The 21,805-nt window shown below is 45.3% G+C and overlaps 1 protein-coding gene across 12 annotated transcripts in view; it reads right to left on the bottom strand.

Moving 5' to 3' along the window:
• Window positions 1–17,338, bottom strand: part of FHAD1 (forkhead associated phosphopeptide binding domain 1) — a 122,473-nt gene extending 105,135 nt beyond the window's left edge. For all 12 annotated transcript variants that reach the window (XM_033115852.1, XM_033115850.1, XM_033115854.1 and 9 more), the window contains exons 1-2: window positions 17,207–17,338; window positions 12,554–12,660 (exon numbers count right to left, since the gene is read on the bottom strand). In XM_033115852.1, coding sequence (XP_032971743.1) covers window positions 12,554–12,646 — 93 coding nt within the window. In that variant the 5' untranslated portion in view covers window positions 12,647–12,660; window positions 17,207–17,338. The remainder of the gene's footprint in view (window positions 1–12,553; window positions 12,661–17,206) is intronic.
• Between the last annotated feature and the right edge of the window lie 4,467 nt (window positions 17,339–21,805).

Here is a 21,805-nt window from a genome sequence, read left to right as displayed (position 1 = left end):
CTCCCGTTCCCTGCAGGCTGTCCTCCGTTTGCGCCTCCTGACCCTCTCACACCCCTCCCCACCTCGCCCTCTGCCCCAGCAGACCAGCCTGTGTGGCTGCATCAACGTGCTGATGGCTCCTGGCCATCTGCTTGGGTTTGGCCAATGGGAGACCAGAGATGAGAGCAGGGAGGGGGGAGGTTGGGCTATTTATTCCCCTGGCTCCCTCCCTGTGGGGTCACACAGCTCCAGCAGGCAGCTCTCCCCCAGTCCTCTGGGTTCCAGGAAATGTCCCTCCCCTCACCCTTCAGGTCTGGGGGCTGGAACAACTCCTCACTCACACTGTCCTTGGTGGTTTCTGAGTCCTGCCCACCTTCTGTAGAGTCGCTTCATGAAACTCACCTCTGCCACGCCACACCCGCTCTCAATGTGCCCTCTGCTTCCTGCCAGGACCCAGACTTCCGGCATGGCGACTCTCTCAGATAGGACTTTCAAGTCCCTGTCCCTCGGCCACCGAGGGGCTCCGAGTGGTCTTGCCTTCCTCCCACCCTGGGCTGGTCCCTGCTCAGCAATGACCGCCTTTTGTACCTTCACTCTCACCTCCCATTTAACCTGCGTGCACGCTCACCATCACCCCATCCTAGACACGCCTCCCCGCCCCCCCACTCCCTTCCTTTAGTGTCAAACTGCTTCAGGAGGGTTCCTTTCCCACTGAGTCCTCAACCCACTGCATTGTCACCTGTGGCCTCCTCAGCCTCTCTGTGGCATTTGACACTATCGTCAGAGGCAGGTATGTGGCCTGGTGGTTCAGGAGTCAGGGAGGCAGGACAGTGTGGTGGTTACTAGCCTGGCTTTCCAGGTGCGTGGCCTGGCCTCTAGGTCCTGCTCTCCTGCTTCCTAGCTGGGTGACCTTGGGCAATGGTTTCCTCATCTTTAAATGGGGATAACAATAGAACAGCCTTCTAAGTTACTGGTGACACATAAACGAGATGACACATACCAAAGCTCTTAGAAGAGAATTTTGGCACACATAGCAAATGTCAAAATGTTCACTATTATAAGCAAGACGACGGGCTCTGCAGTTAGGAAGCCTTGAGTTCGAGTTCCACCACTGCCACTTTCCGGCTGTGCAGCCTGGGGCAAGTCTCTTTGCTTCTCTGAGATTGCTTCCAGTGCTGCAAAAATGAGTGTGATAAGCTGTACTTTGTGGTACTGACCAAAGGTATTGTTTGGCAAAATTTTCAATGTAACATTTAAAAAATTAACTGGTGTGTGTTGTATGTGTTTCATCTAGTGTTTAATCTATGTCTTTTTACCATTTGGTTCTTGGCCACCCCAGCCGCCAACCCACTCACTGCCTCAGGAAAGGGATGTAATGCAGAAACAGTAAAAACTGGGAATTTTCAAGAGAATAAGGATATGAGGAAATGGGCAGACTCTGGTGAGACAGAGTCTGGGAGGAGAAGGAAAGAGGAAGCATCCCTATTTGCCTCTGTCAGCCGCACCCTGGTCTTCCTGCGGGAGCCTTGAGGAAGGGCGAGGCCCCAAGAAGAGGCTGCTTCGTGAAGCCAGACTGCCCGAGCGTGGTTCCCAGCCCCCCAAGCCTTCCTGTGTGACCTTAGGCAGGCTACTCAGCCTGTCTGTGCCTCAACTTCCTCATCTGGAAAATGGGAGAAGTGATAGTCCCCACCTCATAAGATTTAAATGAGTTAATACAGACAGAAGTGCAAAGAGCAGCCCTCAGTAACTGTCAGCTATTTCTGTTCCTAATATTCCCCGGCCTGTGACGCTTTTCTGACTCTCCTCCTTCCTGTCTGACCAGCTCCCCATGCTGGGCTTCAGTCCCTTCACCTGCCCTTCAGATGTCGCCGCTCCCCTGGCGTCTGGGGTTGTCTCCATTTCCTTCTCACTCTGTCCACAGGCTGGGGCTGCTGCACCCCCTCAGCTCCCAGGTGTGTATCTCCAACCCCCAGGTCACCTCTAGGCCCCCAAATGCCTGTCTACTCCTATATGTTGACGCGCCACCTCAAGTCTTGCCATCCTGCCTCCTCCCTCCTGTGTGACCCTCTCGCTAACATCATCACCCTCCGAGCTCATCCAGCCATCTTTCCCCACGGCCCCTGGCATGGACCTTACTGAGCTGAGCGCTCTGAAAAGCTTGCAAACCAGTCCCATAGCACCACCCCCGCCCCATGGCAACAGTCCAGGCAAGAGAGTGGAAAGAACGGTCTCCCAAGGTGTCCACGCTCCGGTCCCTGGAGCCTGGGAATATGCCCCATTACATGGCAAGAGGGACTGCGCAGATGCAAACATCACTATTCAGGATCTGAGATGAAGAAGAGCATCCTGGGTTATCCGGGGGGGGGGGGGGCTCATCTAACCCCAGGGGCCCTTGAAAGCAGAGAACTTTACCTGGCTGGATTGGGGATGGTTCAAAAGGGGAGGTCAGAGAGGTTCAAAGCACGTGAAGGACTCGGCCAACTGCTGCTGGCTTCAGAGGAAGGCGGCCATGAGCCATGGGATGCGGGCAGCCTCTCGAGGCTCAGAACAACCTCCACCTGACAGCCAGCAAGGACATGGGGGGCTCAGTCCATCATTGCAGGGGCTACATTCTGCCAACCACCCGAATGGACCTGGACACGGATTCTTCCTACAGACACCGGATAAGAGCCCAGGCCACCAACACCTTGATTTTGGTCTCATGTGACCTGGAGCAGAGGAACCAGTAGAGTCCACTCCAACTTCTGACCTACAGGCAGTGAGATAATACATTTCTGCTGTTTTAAGTAGAAAACAAATACAATAATCAAAATGTACTGCAATACGGGCCGGCCCGGTGGCTCAGGCGGTTGGAGCTCCGTGCTCCTAATGCCGAAGGCTGCCGGTTCGATTCCCATATGGGCCAGTGGACTCTCAACTACAAGGGTGCCGGTTTGACTCCTCGACTCCAGCAAGGGATGGTGGGCTGTGCCCCCTGCAACTAACAACAGCAACTGGACCTGGACCTGAGCTGTGCCCTCTACAACTACAATTGAAAGGACAACAACTTGACTTGGAAAAAATCCTGCAAGTACACACTGTTCCCCAATAAAGTCCTGTTAAAAAAAAAATTTACTGCAGTATTTACCACTGCCAGGCACTGTTCTAAGCAGTGCTCAATAATTCAATCTCATAACATAGTCACGCCAACTATCACCATTGCCCATATACAGAAATTGCAACAGAGAACGGCTGCATAACTTGCTTGAGACCCTACAGCTCACGAGGGACGAGCCAGGCTGCAAACCAGCTGGCTGGTGCCTGACTCACACACTTGACAGCTCTCTGTTCTAGGGCCAGCTCTGCCTGATCTCCCACCCAAATAACAAAGCTCAATAATCCCCTTCTAGCTTAAAAGCTTTTTCAGGGGGGAGGTTCCATCTTCAAACAAGTTAAACGTTACACACTTAGCCTGGCTTACATTTCACACTGTTGACGTAAGAATGTCTAAGGCTGTAGAGAATGTGTATGAGTTTATTTGAGCCAAAGTAACAACGCATGCTGGGGAACAAGATCTCAAATGCTCCGTGGAGTAACAGTTTTGCATTTGAAATTAAGGAGGGGACATAAGGAAGATTACATGAAGGTGGGAGAGAGCAAGGTGGGGACTGGATTACAGGACAGTTAACACGATTATGTGCTCTCTTGAGAGTCAATACCCCCTTGCACAGGTATCACTTCTGGCATTTCAAAGGTGTGTTAGCCCAGATGCACAAGAGCAATGGACAGGACCGGCTTAAAACCTTTCACTAAAGATGTGATCGGCCTGGGGCAGGACTACCTACCATGACCAGTTACGAATTTATGATCAGACCACCCTGTGAGGTTACTTTCCATAGTTTATCCACAACGCATTGCCACCAACAGGCCATTGAGCCCTTTTCTCTCCTGCCAAATTATTCACCAAACACCTCCAGACCTAAACACATGCTGTTTCAACATCTGGGGTGTCCTTTCCTGCCCACTCTGCCTGGTAAATCCCCAGGCTTCTCTCTATAGAGGCAGCTCAAGCTTGGTCTACACTGTCTGAGGAGTTCCCCGTCCCCCAGACAGGATTCTGGCGGGGCCTCTATTTACAGCCCCAAAGCTCCTCCTTTGTGGGAAGCACTGCGTCAACATCTCTTTTCCCAAATCCCCCACTAGATGGCGCCATCCTGGTTTCTTGCGTGAATGAGGATCAAAGAAAATGCATTCCGTGTTTCACCGACAACTCTCACTTAGGATTCCACCTACGGAATCTCCCTAGCTTAGTCAACTACGTTATGATCTCGGTTAAGTCACTGATACTTAAGAGTTTTACATGTTCCCAAAAGCTAAATTTACACCCCAAGAGCGACGCTTCTTTCTTTAGAGGTTTTGAGTCAGCCTGGAGTCTGAAACTCCCGTCCTCCCTCCCCCAACGGACTGTGTGACTTTGGACACGTTACTTAACCTTTCTGAGCCCCATTTCCACATCTTGAAATGAGAATAAAAATGATGATAGTAGTTCCTACCCCATAGGATTGTTTTGAGGCTATAATTCTGTAAATACATACACAGAACATACATAGAATATATATATATATGACTCTGCAAGATACTGTAAGTAGACTACAAATACATGCTGTAGCTGTTTGTCTTATTTGTGCTTTCAAAAGGTCATGACCTTCCACCTCACATCCATTACAATAGCTGTTATTAAAAAAAAACCCAGAAAATAATGCATGTTGGTGGTGAGTAGAACCCTTGTGCACTGTGGGAGGGTAAATTGCTGCAGCTGCTACTGAAAACAGTATGGCAGTTCCTCAAGAAATTAAAACTAAAATTATTATATAATCCAGCAAGTTCCCTTTTGGGTGCCCCCACAAGAACTGCAAACCCTGGCTTGAAGAGAGATTTATACTCCCATGTTCATACATTATTCACCGTAGCCAAAAGGTGGGAACAACCCGAGTGTCCATCAACAAATGAATAAATAAGCAAAATGTGGTAGATACATACAAAGGAATATTATTTAGTCTTTAAAAATAGGGAAATTCTGACACACTCTACAACATTGATGCACCTTCAGGACATTATGGTCAGTGAAATAAGTCAGGCACAGAAAGACAAATGCTGGATGATTCTACTTATATGAGGTGCCCAGAGTTGTCAAATTTATAGAGACAGAAAATGGAATGCTGGTTGCCAGGGGCTGGGAGAGCAGGGAATGAGGAGTTGTTGTTTCATAGGTGAGGAGTTTCAATTCTGCAAGATACACGGAGACGAATGGGATAGATGGCTGTACAACGTGAATGTACTTAATGCCGCTGAACTGTATACTTAAAAATGGTTAAGTATATTTTATGTTCTGTGTATTTTACCACAATAAACAGATGAGAAAAATACGGTTATGCTCTAGTCCTTTCCCCTGAACTTCTTGCTCTTGGAAGCCTCCACTTGCCAGAGGGAAAGCAGGGCCGTAATTGCTGTGTGGTAAGAACATAACTGCTGTGTGGTCAGCCCCCATTTCCAGCTGCCAGTTCTAGGACAGGGGAGAAAGAAGTTCCCTGAGGACTAATGAGACCAGATGGGTGAACCTGCAGAGCAGAGTGTGCTCTGGGTGGAGCCAGGGGTGAGTGTGGGAGCCCAGCCCCGGCAGGAAGGTGAGCTACCAAGTGCAGACAGAGCTGGCGACTGCACCCCCAGCCCTGTTTCTTTCTGTGGCTTCCCCCCAGAGACTGAGGGGAGTAAGAACCCTCATCCAGGCCAGGTCCACCTGTCACCTTACATATCAAAAGGTAAGGGTTTGGGCCGGCCCGGTGGCTCAGGCGGTTAGAGCTCCATGCTTCTAACTCTGAAGGCTGCAGATTGGATTCCCACATGGGCCAGTGGGCTCTCAACCACAAGGTTGCCAGTTCGATTCCTTGAGTCTGCAAGGGATGGTGGGCAGCGCCCCCTGCAACTAAGATTGAACACGGCACCTTGAGCTGAGCTGCCGCTGAGCTCCTGGATGGCTCAGTTGGCTGGAGCGCATCCTCTCAACCACAAGGTTGCTGGTTCGACTCCCGCAAGGGATGGTGGGCTGTGCCCCCTGCAACTAGAAACGGCAACTGGACCTGGAGCTGAGCTGCACCCTCCACAACTAAGATTGAAAGGACAACAACTTGACTTGGAAAAAAGGCCTGGAAGTACACACTGTTCCCCAATAAAGTCCTGTTCCCCTTCCCCAATAAAATCTAAAAAAAAAAACCCCACAAAACAAAACAAACAAAAAAACCCGTAGGGTTTCACTCATAATAGAGAAATGCAAATGCAAATGACTCAGGCACCACATTTCACCTCCTAGATCAGCAAAGACCCAATGGCAACACACCAGGTTGGGGAGGGCGTGGGAAACAGACATCCACCCCTGGCTGGCGCGACACTGACTGCATCTGTCAACCTATGGTGGGCAATCTGGCAACACCCATCAGTTATAGATGTGTGTGCCCTTTGCCCCAGCGGACATACTCACACACCTGTGAAATGATGTCACAGCAGCCTTGTTTCATAATAAAAAAACAAGATTAGAATGTAGGCTCCGATGGCGCTTTTTGAAGAGGCAGCTCAGAACTGGCAGGTGCCAGGCAAAGGGACAAGAGCAATCTGGCTGTATGGGTTCTGGTGTGTTTGTTCGACAAGTCTTGCTCCATGACCCAGATCCCATATGACAAAAGGCTGACACATGCTAGAGAGATTGTTGCAGCAATGAGAAAGGAGCCAGCTGGAAGGACGCTGTGCACCAAGCATGGAGGTGAGGTGTATGGACAAGCATTTCATACCCCCGTCGTTTCTGTCCTTGGTGTTTCTCCATCTGCGCCCTCCCACCCCCAGCACTGCACTGACTCAGGCTGTCCTACAGCCCAGTCTTCAAGGGGATCCTGGAAAGTGCCCAGTGTGGGGCCAGGTGAGTTTTTGGGGAGGGGCTAGGGTCAGCCAGCTCTTCACTTGTTTAACCTTCACTTCTCGTTTCCTCAAAACAACATTTATTGAAATAGCACCTGCCACACACACACCAAGCAGGAGCTCCCACAACATCAGAAACGAGGAAGCATGGGTGATCGAGGAGAGGGAGGGGGCACTGATGGAGGGGTTCTCAAACTGTGTTCCTGGAACCATCTCCATGGAACTCCACCCCACCCCCCACCTGAACCTGGGGAGCATATAAATGTGAGCATTCCTGGGCCTTACCCCAAAACCACTGGGTCAGAATGTCTAGGGGTCCATGTGTAACAAGCACTTTTATACATATGAAAAAATGCAACAGCCATTGGCTTGTAGTACTTCTCTATTCTGGAAGAACTGAGCCTCTTTCTCAGCAGAGTTTAAATAACAGCTACAGTCAACTCTAAAAATTGTAGTTCACAAGCCACATCAGATCACATAAATTATAATTCACAAGGTTTAGCTTTGAAATGAGCAAGGCCAAGGCTTTCCAGCTGTGTAAAATGGGAGGGGGGAGATTCTGAATAGCGCTCCTGATCGCCAGTCGGAACAGGACAGCCAGGATGGTCATTCCAAAAGGCAGGTCTCCCCCTCACTTAAAATTCGTTAGTACTTGCTTCCCTTTACTCTTCAGATAAAGATCAAAATCTGTATGGCGGCACGGCACGAAGAAGGCCCACACGTCTCTTGGCCCTCCCCCTTCCCACTCTTACTTTTGAACACACTGGTTTTCTCTCAGTCCTGTGGGCTCACAATATTTCACCTCAGGGCCTTTGCACATGCTGCCATGCTGCTCCCTTCTCGCCTTGTCTAGTGAAGTCCTCCATATTTCTTTCCTTTGGAGCCCGAACGTTGGCATGGAAACTATACATGTCTTTGTGGGATCTTTGACTAACGTCTCCTTTTCCTTGCAGCTTTCTGACTGCAGGGACCATGCCTGATTTGGCCACCGCTGTGTCCCCAGAACTGCCTCAGCACTGAGGCTCCAGATACATATTTGTGGAATGAATGAGGGATGACAAAAGCAAAACCCAGGCTGGCTAACACAGGCTTCCTATTGCCGTCAGGGAACCAAACTCCTTACAGGATATAGAAAAATGTCTGGAGGGAAAAACCCTACAAATATCAATATTGATTTTTCTCTGAGCCGGATGACACCAAGTGACTTTTATTTTCTTCCGTGTACTTTGCTTTCTCCCAATTTTTTAAAACAATGAGCATGTTAACTACCTTCCATTATCAGCAAAAGTAAATGATGTCAAAATATTATGATATCAACAATCAAAACAGTATGTTGGCCTTGCAAATGAGTATAAATCTTTAGAAGCATGACTGCCTATATTTTAGGGTTTACCTAGGTAAATAAAACAATCTTTTTTATTTGCTAGATGTAACCTCTGGGTAATTTCAAAGATGACTTTTTATTAATATATATTTCTCAGCTTTATTTAGTGGAATGATTTCTAATGGCAACTATAAATTGACTATTGGATTATTCCTTAGGGTGGCCCATAGCTGATCAAGGGTGATGCTTCTAATCAGAAAGGCCCCATGAAGTCAGCAGAGAGGCAATTTTCACCTTGTATTGTTTTATAAAACTGGAAAATGTTGACATGTCTGCAGGTTGCAATTCTTCAACATGGACCTGTGTCCCCACTTTCCTTTTTAAAGCAGATCTCCTCTCCCAAATCCATTTAAGCTTTGGGAAGAGGATTTGTCTAAGAGAAGATAGAGTGCCCATCAAGAGTCTATTCACAAAACATTTGGCAGTTCACATATCATCTGTTCTCTAGGGAGCCAATGCAAGCTCGTGCTTCTGGAAATGCAACTTATTTCTTCATAAATCAATGTGACTGTTGCTGGCAGTGATGACTTGCTTCTTAAACTAAGTCCAAGGAGCATTAAGCAGTCAATCACGTTTTATACAATGAACGCAACTCAATTTCTGTCTACAGGATAATTATCCTCATTAGTGCCCTTTTCCAAACAGCTTGTTAATATCAGTGGGTCCTTATCTCAACCCTGTGTACCTCTGAGGATTCCTCTCAGTCTCCACTTTATGAGACAATAACAATAATCATGGTGTCATTTACTTAGCACCGTGTGCCAGGCACTTTATGTGTGTTTCTTACTTACTCCTCACAACAACCCTGCGAGATAAGTGGTTTGTAGACAGGGAAAATGAGCTCAGAGCGATTAAGCAATTCGCTTAAAGTCACACAGCCAGAAAGTGGCCTAACGAGATTCAAACCCAAGTGTGTCTACCTCCAAAGCTTGTGCTTTTGAAAAATTACTATAGTCAGGTTCAAAACAGAGAACAGAGAACCTATACTTTGGACAGACACGAAATAAAACTATCTAAAATCTATCCATTGTTATGTATAATAAAGAAGCTGTGTTTCTTTTTCTTCCCCCACCCCCCACACTTTGTACACTGAATAGATTTTCCGTGTCCTTGTAGGGAGACCATGACACAGATGAGAACCTCAAGGGGAGTTATTTTTTAAATTTACTGAGTATATGATAAACACTCTCAGATAACTAGGAATAAAGGGGACATTTTTTCAACTTGATAAGAACATGTACAAAAAACCCTACAGTTAATATCATACCTAATGGTGAAAGACTGAATGCTTTCCCACTAAGGTCAGAAACACCCAAATATAAAGAGTTATACTTCATTAATTGCTCTTATTCAACAGAGTACTGGAAGTCCTAGCCGGTAAAATAAAGCAAGAAAAAGGAAATTAAGGCATTCAGATCTGAGAAATAAAACCGTTCTTTTTTTTTTTTGCAGATGACATGATTATTTAAGTGTAAAATCCCAAGAAATCTCAAAAAAACTTCTAGAAAGTTTAGTTTAGATACCATATAAGCATACAAAAGTCAACTGTGTTTCTATATAATGTCAATGAGCATGTGGACACCAAATTTTAAATGATACCTGAAACTAATAATAAAAAAATATAAATAAATGTTTTAAATATAATACCATTTATAATCACTCAAAGAGAGAGAGAGAGAGAGAGAGAGAGAGAGAGAGAGAGAGAGAGAGAGAAATATTGAAGTGTAAATATAACAAAACATGTACAGGACTTGTATGCTACAAACTATAGAACACTTTTGAAAGAAATCAGAGATCACCTGAATAAATGGAGAAACATACCATGTTCATGGAGTGGAAGACAACATAGTAAAGATATAGATTCTTCTCATACTGACATATAGATTTAAACACAATTCCTGTCAAAATTCCAACAAGATATTTTATACATATAGACAGACTGTCTTAGGTTAAAATTTATAGTGGCAAAAGAGCTAGAATAGGTAAAAACAAACTTTTTTTTTCCTAAAGAAGAATAAAATGGGAGGAATCACTTTACCTAAGACTTAAATAGCTACAGTATTCAAGACTGTGTCATATTGGTAGAGGTATAGACACCTAGATCAATGAAACGTAATAGGAACTCAGAAATAGCCCCCAAACAAATGTGGCCAAATGATTTTTGACAGTTTCAAAACCAGTTCAATGGAGAAGAACAGTCTTTTCAACAAATGGTTCTGGGGTAACTGGATATCCACACGCAATAAATATAAACCTTGACCTAAACCTCACATCATATATAAAAAAAATAAACACAAAAAGTTCATAGATTTAAAAATAAAACTATAAAACTTTTATAAGAAAACGTAAGAGAAAATTCTCAGGATCAAGGACTTGGTGATGTGTTCCTAGACATGACACTAAAACCATGATCGATAATAGAAAAAAAAAAGAACTGAACTTCATAAAAATTTAAAACTTTTGCTCTGTGAAATACTCTGTTAAGAGAATGAAAAGACAAACTATGGATGGGAGAAAATATTTGCAAACCATATATCTGACAAAGGACTCATATCTAAAATATAAAAAGAAATCTCAAAACTCAATAGTAAAAAAGCAAATAATCCGATTAGAAATGTGCAAAAAATATGAAGAGACATTTCATCAAAGAGGGTATACGGAAGGCAAATAAGTATATGAAAAGACATTCAACATCACTAGCCATTTGGGAAATGCAAATTAAGACCATGATGAGATAACACTACACACTTACTAAAACGGCTAAAATAAAAAAGTGATAATACTAATTGCTGGTGAGGATGCAGTAAAACTGTGTCTCACCCATTGCTTGAGGGAGTATAAAATGGTACAGCCACCCTGGACAAATAGCCTGGCAGTCTCTTTAGAAACCAAACATATACTTACCATATGATCCAGCAATCACACTTCTGAGAATTTATTCCAGAGAAATGAAAATTTATAGTCACACAAAAACCTATACACAAATGTTTATAGTGATTTATTCGTAACAGTCCCAAATCAGAAACAATCAAAATGTCCTTCAATATGTGAATGGTTCAACAAACGGTGGTATATCTATACCATGGAATATTATGCAGCAATAAAAATGAACGGGCTAGCAACGTAAATAAATCTCAAAGGTATTATGCTAAGTGGAAAAAAAACCCTCAAATGGTCAAATATTGTATGATTCCATTTATATAACATTCTCAAAATGATAAAAATTATAGAAATGGAAAACAGATTAGTGACTGTCAGGGTATAAGGATGGTGGTATGAGGAGGTATTATGACTATAAAAGAATATCGTAAAGGAGATCTTTGATGATGGAATAGCTCTGTCTCTTGATGGCTGCACACGAATCCACACGTGATAAAATGGCATAGAAACACACACTTTGCACCAGTGTCAATTTCCTGGTTTTGGTTATGACTAGGTAATATGTAACCAACTGGGGGAAACTACGTGAAGGGTACCCAGGATCTATCTCTCTATTTTTGGAACTTCTTGAGAATTATTTCGAAACAAAAAGTTAAAAGAAAATCTGTTGAGTGAGGTCTGAGACAGGCCTGCCTTTCACAGTTATAGATTCCATTGCATTTCTCTTTCTGCTTCAATATTTTAAACCGCTTCATTAGTTAAAAAAACCAACAGCCACTGTTTTTATTATTCCATTCTTTCTTCCAACTTCCTTGGCTGTCAGTGAGCTGAGACTCTGGACCAAACCACAGCTAATTCAGAGAATGAAAGGAAATGAGAAAATGCTGAGGCCACACACAGGGCTTATCCTGATTTACTGCTTGGAAGTCCATGGGCTGGGAGGGGCTCACAATAGTCTCCAAAAAGTCTGTGAAGGGCAAGAGGCCATTGCCCAGGCTGGGCACTCCAGGTGGCCCTGGCTGTCAGGCCTAAAGCAGGTGAAGGTCAAAACATCAGCTGTACGCCCACCTTCTAAAGCACCCCATCGACTGCTGGGGAGGGGACAATGGGTGGGGCATCCACAGACATGTTCAGCAAAGGACCAGAGGGCACATCACGCTTTGCATCCTGTTCTTTTTCACTATGTATGTGCCAGGGAAACCCAGCATATCTGGCAATTGGTTATTGGCAGCACAGTGAGGAAAGATGTGCTGTTAGCCAGAGGTTGTGCTTTAAAAGAGATGTGAGTCCACAAAACAGTAATGGGCTCTTGGAGGGTGGTGAGGGGCTGGAGAGAGGTGGGGAATGAGCAGGAGGAGTTCTTACCTCTAAAACAAGGTCTGAGTCTTCATGCCTTCCAATTGTAGTACTTTTATTCAGGACAAAAAAGCCTTCTGCGCTCTTTAGATAGGCTTTCATACTCTCTCCTTTCCCTATATAAGATTTTCAGGAAAAACACTGGGTTGGAAAAATGAAGTCCTCTAATTATTCAACAGTATCACATCTAGAATGAATGAAATGCACCATAATGTCGCAGACGTGGGAGCTGATAGGACTCAACAATGACCACAATTTAATTCTGCATATTTTCAAGATTATCTCTTTAGCAGTGATCTTTAGCAGAGGTGAACTTGGTTCTGATACTCAAACAGAAGACATTTTTTTAACGGAAATCAGAGCACAAACAATAGCTAAAACAACCCAGTGACAAATCTGAATTCCACTGATAACTGCTCTCCATCTCCCATTAAGTTTACTGTGAGGTGAATTATCCGACACATCAAGTATTCACATTCCATATTTCTGAGCCTCCGCTTCCTAGCTCTGGGACCTTAGGTGAATTACTTGTTTCTTTTCTAGGCCTCAGTGTCCTTGTCTGTAAAATGGGATTAATGATGCTCTGTACCCAAAGGGTTTGGTGAGGATTAAATATGTGAAGCATTTAGAATGGTGACTGCTACACATTAAACACACATTTGTACTACAACTACTATTATTGTTATTAATCCTGGGCTTCTTGAACTCTCATCCAAGGAGCTCTAAGCTTCTATAGAGCTTCTTAAAGTGCTGAGTCAGTCGTTGAGGAAATGGGCTTTCAATGATACTTTCTTTTGAAATCGGTCCATTTCTCCATATGCTTGGGAAAAAAGGATGATTTCTAAAGACCAAGGTATCAATATTATAGCTTGGGCATATGATTAGGACTCTGCACATATTTTCTCCCAATATTTTATTATGAAAATGTCAAACACACAGACAAGTTGAAAGAAGTGAACGGTGAACTCCTGTATACCCATCACCTAGATTCTACAATTGACATTTTGCTATATTTGCTTGATCACATATCTATCCATCTATCCATTTACCCACCCATTTTATATTTTGATGCATTTCAAAGTAAGTTCTATGTGTTTTTCAAAACATAAAAATTTCAGTGACTTCAGTAGGTTACAAAATGTTGGTGGTAATTTATATGATGCTTGAATTCTGATTTGAGGTATGTCCAATTACATAGTGTGACATCCTCCATCTCAACAACATGTCAAAGAATGAAAGTCCCTCTCTTTTCTTTTCAACTGAAAGATCACTGAAATGTGAAGGTGCTGGACTGTGGATCAAAACAAGTCATCTAGTCGAGATCATAAAGAGTCTCAGATCTTGTTCTGCTTTTCATCAGCATCACCACCTCCATCATCATTTATTGAAGCCCTATTAAGTGCCACGCATTGTGCTATCCTTTTATACACATGGCCTTTTTTCATCCTCAGGACAACCCTGCAAGATAGGTAGCAGTACTGTCCCATTTTACAGATGGGGAAACCGAGACTCAGAGGGGTTAAAGTCACACAACAGTAAATGTCAGGGAGAGAACTCTGAGTAACTACTGCTCAATCCTCTGGCAGCTCAATTTCCACGCCTCCATTGTTGCTGGGTGGGGCAGAGTGGGATTGGGGAGTTGCACTGTCTGTTGATACTCAGAACATACAATAACAGAAAGTCCTTGAAACCAGGCTTCTACCCTCTAATAGGAAAAAAAAGACCCTACCTGGGGGTAAGAGAAATAAAAATAAACTAGTTTATTTTACATTAGTAAATTCTGAGGCCTATAGGTGCCTCACAAATATTGGTGTGTTCATATCATGAGAAATAAATTGCACTGTTTGCTTCATTAACATAGGAGAAAAGACATTTCCTCTTCCAAAGGAACCATGCTCTCTCACCATCAAATCACTTCAGTTACTCATCTTCAGTTGCAGAGGACCACGTTAGCAAGCAGCACATTCAAGCCTGATTATCCTAAAATGGAAACTCGCCTGAAATGTCTCTTCTGTGGGAATGCCACTAGACTAAAACCCAAAAGTTGGCTGATGTGCATATTTGTGTTTTAGCTCTCACCCCAGATGTTCCCAAGGCTGGTGCCTTCTCTCTATTCAGATGTTACCCCCTTGTGGTCACCACCTGACCACCCTGGCTAATGGCACCCTCCAGTAACGTCCACTCTCTTGCTGACATATCTCCCTGCTGTACTTACCATTTTCTGACATTTTGTATTCCTTTATTGACTTGTTGTGTTTGCTGCGTGTGTCCCTTTCACTAAGAAATACCAGGTGTGATCAAACAATACAATGAATGTTTTAAAAAAAATTATTCCAGTAAAAGAAACATTGCCACTAATCCCCCTCAAAATATTCCCCCTCACTTTGAACTTATACGATCGTTCTTGCCACTTTCTGAAGCAGTTCTGAAAGTCCTCTTTCGTGAGTGTCTTTCGTTGCGCTGTCGTGGCTGCTTCGATGTCCTGAATCATTTTGACTTTGGGGATGAGCCAGAAGTGGCACAGTGCCAGATCCGGTGAATAAGGTGGATGAGGACACAGTGTAATGTTTTTATTTGACAGAAACTGCCATATACCAGAAGCGATGTGTGACATGGAGCATTGTCATGATGTAGGATGAGTTATGGCACACTTTAAAACAAACCTTCTCTCAACCGTAGCTCCCACCCAACTGACTGCACCGAATAAGTTGAAACTTGTCATACACTGTTACTAAGGTTCAACGTGCTGCTTCCCATATTAAAGATCCCTGCTTTTCCATTGGATGGCACTAGGTAGCAACATTCACTGTATTTTCTGATCACATTGGAAAGTCTCTGTGTCACACATTGCTTCTCATGGCAATTTCTATCAAATAAAAACATTACGGTGTGTCCTCATCCACCTTATTCACCGGAACTGGCACTGTGCCACTTCTGGCTCTTCCCCAAAGTCAAAATGACCATGAAAGGAAAACGTTTTGAATCGATTCAGGACATCAAGATAGCCACGACACTAAACTATTGTCTGTGTCTATGTAATTTTACTAACAATTGTCACCCCAATAAATTAAAAAAAAAAAAAAGATAGCCATGACAGAGCAACTAAAGACCACTCACAAAAGAGGAACTTCCAGACCTGCTTCAGAAAGTGGAAAGAATGATGGGGTAAGTGTGTTTGAAGTGAGGGGGAGTATTTTGAGGGGCATTAATAGCAATGTGACTTATATTGTAATACATTTTTAAAATTTAAACATACACTGTATTTGTTGATCACACCTCGCATGTTCCAAAAGAGCCAGAACTGTGTTGCTTTTGTTAAGAGACAGTTCCTCATGAGTATCTTGTGTCTGTACCATCTTTAGAGCAATGGCATTGAAAGATTTTTGTCCTGCACCATCTTTCCAAGGGTCTTTGTATATTCAACAGTGCAGGAGAATATAGGTAACATTTATAATAAAGATAACGTTTCCTTTTGGGGCAATGGTCGGGCAGGTTTGCTAGCAGCCCCTTTCAAAGACTGGGGATTCCTAAGCTTGGAGTTCCATAGCTGGGACACAGACCCACTGTGTGCACAGCCCCTACCCCTGCTGTTCTGCATCACCTCTAGGGACTTGTGGGGCAAGGGGGACCAATGTGAATGTGAAACTCTGGGTGCATGTTGTACCCGCTGTGCTGTGAGGAGTAAAATCTTCTGTCTCTGGCCCAGGAGTCTCCTGACTTCTGCCACCCTCTATAAGCTGGGCAGCCTAACTTGTTAGCTTGCAAACAAGGTAAAACCTCAGACCCTTCGCAGTCTCTGACCATTTTGTTCATTACCCCATGTCTAGTGCCTGGCGCTACACCTGACACATAGTTGGTGCTCGGTAAACACTTGCTGAATGAATGAAGATACAAGTGACACCTCAAAGCAATTAGTGCAGAAGCTGGCTAGAAATCTTTGACAGTAACTACCTTCATCCCGCCTCCTACCCCGCCCCAGTACCTATCCTAGATGACTTTTTGGAAAACCGAAATTCTATCTCTTTAGCTTTGGGGCTAGACAATATTTCTCCACCTTCACCTTGCCCTGTGCTGTCGTTCCCCTGCCTGAAAACACTGTGGAAAGTAATTGGAATGTGTTAAACTCTGTAAATGTGTTCTTAGTGCCACACAGTACCAGCCTAGTAAAGAGGGAAAGAAATTCAATCATCTGCACGCCCCTGACCACTTCATTGGGTTAGAATTGGGTTCTAGGAGCAACATTTCTTTCAGGACTACAAGGTCTTCAGTGGCTCGGGAGCTGAGAAATTCATCAAAGGAGAAGGCAGGTAAAGAGGATCTCTGACCACTGGGTGGTGGTGTCCGTAAATCCGGAAAACCTGGGGGCGCCCCTCCTAATCCCAGCTGTACTCCACGGGATATTCCGAGAGTGGGTGCCAAGGAGGGGCCCTGAATCTCCCGCGCGGGTTACCTAGGGAGGTTGGGGTGCAGGGTGGGGTCGGGCTGCACTTAGGCAGGAAGGGCGAGTGTTGGGGCGCCTCCTCTTGGGTGCTCCTGGCGGCAGAAGTCTGGGTCACACAGAAGTTCGGCCTCGCGATGGAGCCGCGTCACTCCCCGCCGTCCCAGGGTCGGCCCCGTCCGACACAGGCCTCCGCCCGCCGCCCCCTCCCGCGCCGCACTCACCTGGCCTGAGGAAGCCCGCTCCGTCCTCCGCCAAGAGCCCGGCGGGCTGGGGAGGCGCGGGGCCCTCTCCCGGGCGAGGCCGCCGGGCCGCGCTCCCGCGGAGTGTCCAGACGGCGGCCCGCACCCCGCGCACTCGCCGGGCCTGTGTACGCACGTAGCCATGGCAACGCCGCCGGGCCGCGAGGCGGGTGAAGGGCGTGGCCTGCGCCCAGCCTGCGTGGGGCGAGGGTGGTGCGCGGAGGGTAGCTGTGCACGGGACAACCGGCCACAGCACGCAAGGCATCCGGGACCTGGCACGTCGGGGGCCTCCGCACTGTTTCCCAGATGGGGAAACGGGGGCTCGGAGGTCTCAGAAGTGGCCCAAGGTTTTCCAGCGAGAAAGGAGCAGACTCGGCATCTTTCTTACTGTGCTTTATTTAGGCTAGGTGCGCAGAGGGGGAGTGGGTGGGAGGGTGATGGAGCTAAACCAGGAGAAGTTTGGAAGTTAGTACCCCTTGCTCCACCCAAACCCCTAGTTCCTAGGAAATAGCATAAGCTGTAGGGATGGGAGACGGATGGGGTGCGAGGAAGAATTTTGAGAGAATGAGGGTTTTTTTCAAGCGCTGGGGAAAGGATGTTTCCAAACTCACAATCCTACTACTGTTCCTGACCTTCCCTGTCAAAACTGACTTTTATTCATTCGTTCTTTCCTTATCTCTACAAACATCTCCTGAATCCCTGTGTCAGGTGGTGGCCCCAGAGTTGACCTGGATCAGTCACTGTCCTTAAGAAGCCCCCACCTGATTGCAAATTGGTGCAGCCACTATGGAAAACAGCATATGGATTTTCCTCAAAAAATTAGAACTACCTTATGACCCAACAATCCCACTTCGGGGTATTTAGCTGCAGAAATCCGAAACACTAATGCTGTATGTGCCCATACGTTCTTTGTAGCACTATTTAATAGCTAAGATATGGAAGCAGCATAAATGTCTCTCAATAGACTATCGGATAAAGAAGATGTGATACATATGTACGATGGAATATTACTCTGCCATAGAAAAGAATGAAATCTTACCATTTGCGACAACATGGATTGACCTAGAGGGTATTATGCTAAGCGACATGAGTCAGATAAAGACAAATACCATATGATCTCACGTATGTGTGGAATCTAAAGGACTAAATAAATGAACAAAACAGAAACAGACTCATAGGTTCAGAGAACAAACTGATGGTTGCCAGATGGGAGGTGGGTTGAGGCACTGGGTGAAAAAGGTGAAAGGATTAAGAAATACAAATTGGAAAAAAAAAAAAAAGAAATACAAATTGGTAGTTAGAAACAGTCACGGGGACGTAAAGTACAGCATAGGGAATATAGTCAATTTGTATTATAATAACTATGTATGGGTACTAGATTCATCAGGGGGATCACTTTGTAAATTATATAAACATTTAACCACTATGCTGTACACCTCAAACTAATATAAAAGAATATGGAATGTCAATTGTAATTGAAAAAGAAAAATTAATTAAAAAAAAACAAACAAAAAAACAAGCCTCCACTCACAGGCACTGCAGAGAAGCCCAACTTAAAAATGTCAGTGAGGATCATTATCTCTATTAAATTGCTTGCATTTTAGCAGGAAAATAAGGCTCAGAGACATGGAAGAATGCGCTCAAGTTTGCACAGCTAGAATATACAGCAGGATTTGAATCTAGATGCGTCTGACAAGGAAGATATTTTCCCCAGGGACTACAGGAGACTGTTGTCACAACCACAAGACACACATGCTTTTTCCTTCATCTCTGAACAGGCTGAACTCCTGTCCAGCAGTGCCTGAGGCCCGGAGGGAAAGGGGGCCTAGGCCAAGCGTGGCTGTTCTTGCCCGCCAGACACTGGGCTTCCTTCCTGTGGGCCCTCTGCCCTCCCCACCCCTCCAATCTCATTCTGCCCCAGCCACTTTCCCTGAGTGGTCCTTGAAGCGGGGGGGACAAGCTCACCCACTGTGCCCCCCTCCCTAGACCTACCTGCTGTTTTTCCTGTTGCCCCTTCATTTCTACAAGAAATGAATAACGGCCTCAGGCCCCAGCCCACCCCCGGGAGAGATTGGAAAATTTGCCCAGACTCTATGGGGTAAGAGAGATCCAGAGAAAGAGATGGAACAGGAGCACAGGAGAGCAAGAGCAGGAAACAGAGCATGACCAGCAGGAAGTAGCCAAGCTGTTGGGTAGGATAGCAGAGAGCCTACAGGACACTCTGCAGCTCATCAATAAACTGACCCTATAGGCTTAGGAAATACAGGTTTTTATATAAGCACACACACACACACACACACACACACGGAAATAAATTCAAACCATGGAAAGAACAACTGATAACAGGCCGTTCACAGCTGTCCTCATCCCTTTCCCTGGCCAAAAATGAGAACACACCCAGATTTTTCCTCAAATAGACTCTTCTCCTGCTGGTTCGGGCATTCATTTCTCTTGAAGATCAGTCTTCAAAGCCAATTTCCCTTGGTTTCTTGGACTTTGCTATTGGAGTCGGTGTGTATGTTCTGTTTGAAAGCTGCAGAGGAAGTGTGCTGATCCCACCTTTGATGGGTCTGTTGTTTTGTTTTATTCTGTCTGGGCCTCACTTCTCTGACCTGCAAAATGGAGGTAATAACTGCGACATTACATTGGTTAGAAGTAAGGTACAGGTCCCATCCACACTCTAGGGGAGGGGCTCACACAGAGATGTGAACACCAGGGGTAATTGGGGGCCACTGTACGTGTCGCTTGGTATGCACATGCACACGTATCTCTTGGATGTATATACCTAGGAGTAGAATTGCTGGGTCATAGAGTACATCTACGTCCAGCTTTAGGAGAATCTGCCAAACATTTCCCCCAAGTGCTCCCAAAGTGCATCCACACTCCCTCGACGATGTATGAAATGTATGATGGTTCCAGTCAGAACACGTGCTTCTACATATTCTCCTTCCCTCTCTCCTCACAGAGGTGATGTTTGACTTGGGTTCTTTGGAGCAGAAGGTCCTAAACCTGGTCTCCATGTCAGGCTCACCAAATTCCCGGCCACGTCGCCAGACTTTCTGATCGTTTGAGGGCTAGAATACAAATTGGAAGGTACACTCCATGAGGCAAGGATGGATTATTGTCATGTATCCCTGGTGCCTAGAGCAGTACCTGGCATATATTTGACACTCAATAAAAACTTTTGATTAAATGAATGAGTTTAGGAACTGTTGTTCAAGAGATGGGCCTCAGGGAGGGTGTGAATTCCTGAAATGGAGAGGAAACTTTGATGTGTCTGAGCCAGTGTGTATTTTTCTGGGAAGAGGGCCCAGAGCCTTAACCAAATTTCTCCCCAACAAAGGTTAAGAGCTGCTGTTATTGTCTGGCTTTTATTTTATCACATAAAAACCAGTTGGTCCTGGGGAAGGAGGCATAGGAACTGTATACAAGGCTCCGTGGTACTTGATAGAGTTTAGAAGTTACAAGAGAGACAGTGCTTGCCTGGGGCTGCTCGTAAGCTGACACTTATTTTGACCTTTGACCCGTGGTGGCTCTTTCTGCACTTCTAGCAACTGCTTGGCTTCCTGGGGCCCTCCCCTGTGTCTGTCTGTTGAATGGCAAATTCCAGAAGTCCTCGGTGGCCCTGAGTTTTCATCAGAGGCAAGCCAACATGAGCCCCACCTTTTGAGAAAGTCTCTTTTAATCAACAGAAAGCCTCCCAGTTTATCTGGTTTGAAATGACCTCTTCCTTTGTCACCTTCTCTGTTTTCTGGAGGTTTTGCAATGTCTTGCTACTGTCTGCATTCTTTTCTCATTTGAACAGTGCTCCTGTTTTAAGCATTTTTTTTTTCGGGTCATTCCGTCACATGCTTTTTATCTTCCTTTCCAAGCAGATCAAACTCTTGCCTCCCTAGACATTTCTTCTCAGGTTTCCTCTGAGTCATTTCATTTGGTCTAAGTATGTCCAGTTTTCCCTCCTTCCTCACTGCATTCAACATAGACCCTCTCTTTTCCCCAGAACAACTGTTCTTTTCTTTCTAATCCATTACCCAAATCCTCGTCTTTCACCATGTTTTCTGACCTCTCCTAGGAACGAATTGTTTTTTGAAACTTAAGTTGCAAAGATCATCCCTTCTAATCTGAGTCTGAATTTGGATCACTGTCCAGAAGCAAGGGAGATCGGAATGTTGCTGGGTAATTAGGATCCTAGGCAGAAGGGCCTAGGGCTCAATGGCGGTGGGTGGGGGCTGGTGGACAGAGGAACCTGGGGATGGAGAGGGAAGTATATTCTTCCCCCGGAGGAGGGGTTAGGTGGGGGGTGGAGGGGTGGAGGAGGTGGGGGTGGGGCAGTCAGGAAAGACTCTAAGCAAAAGGAAGCATTTGACATTTGACCTGAATTGTGAAGGATAGGTAGGATTTCAGGAAGTAGAGTAGGGAGAGAAGACTATAGTGGAAGGAAGGTACAGTGAGAATAGAAGCTAGAAGACAGGTAATAAGAGAAGCTAAGTATGGTGGTACAGGGGGAGAAGGGAAGCTAGGTGCTGAGATTGCAAACTGAATGGCCATGGTCAGCTTTCAGGGGTTCGTTTGGCGTTCACA

Source organism: Rhinolophus ferrumequinum, chromosome 9 (assembly GCF_004115265.2).
Source record: "Rhinolophus ferrumequinum isolate MPI-CBG mRhiFer1 chromosome 9, mRhiFer1_v1.p, whole genome shotgun sequence".
NCBI classification, from domain to species: Eukaryota; Metazoa; Chordata; class Mammalia; order Chiroptera; family Rhinolophidae; genus Rhinolophus; species Rhinolophus ferrumequinum.
Note: the sequence above shows the minus strand (reverse complement) of the source record. Positions and strands in the feature narration are given on the sequence as shown.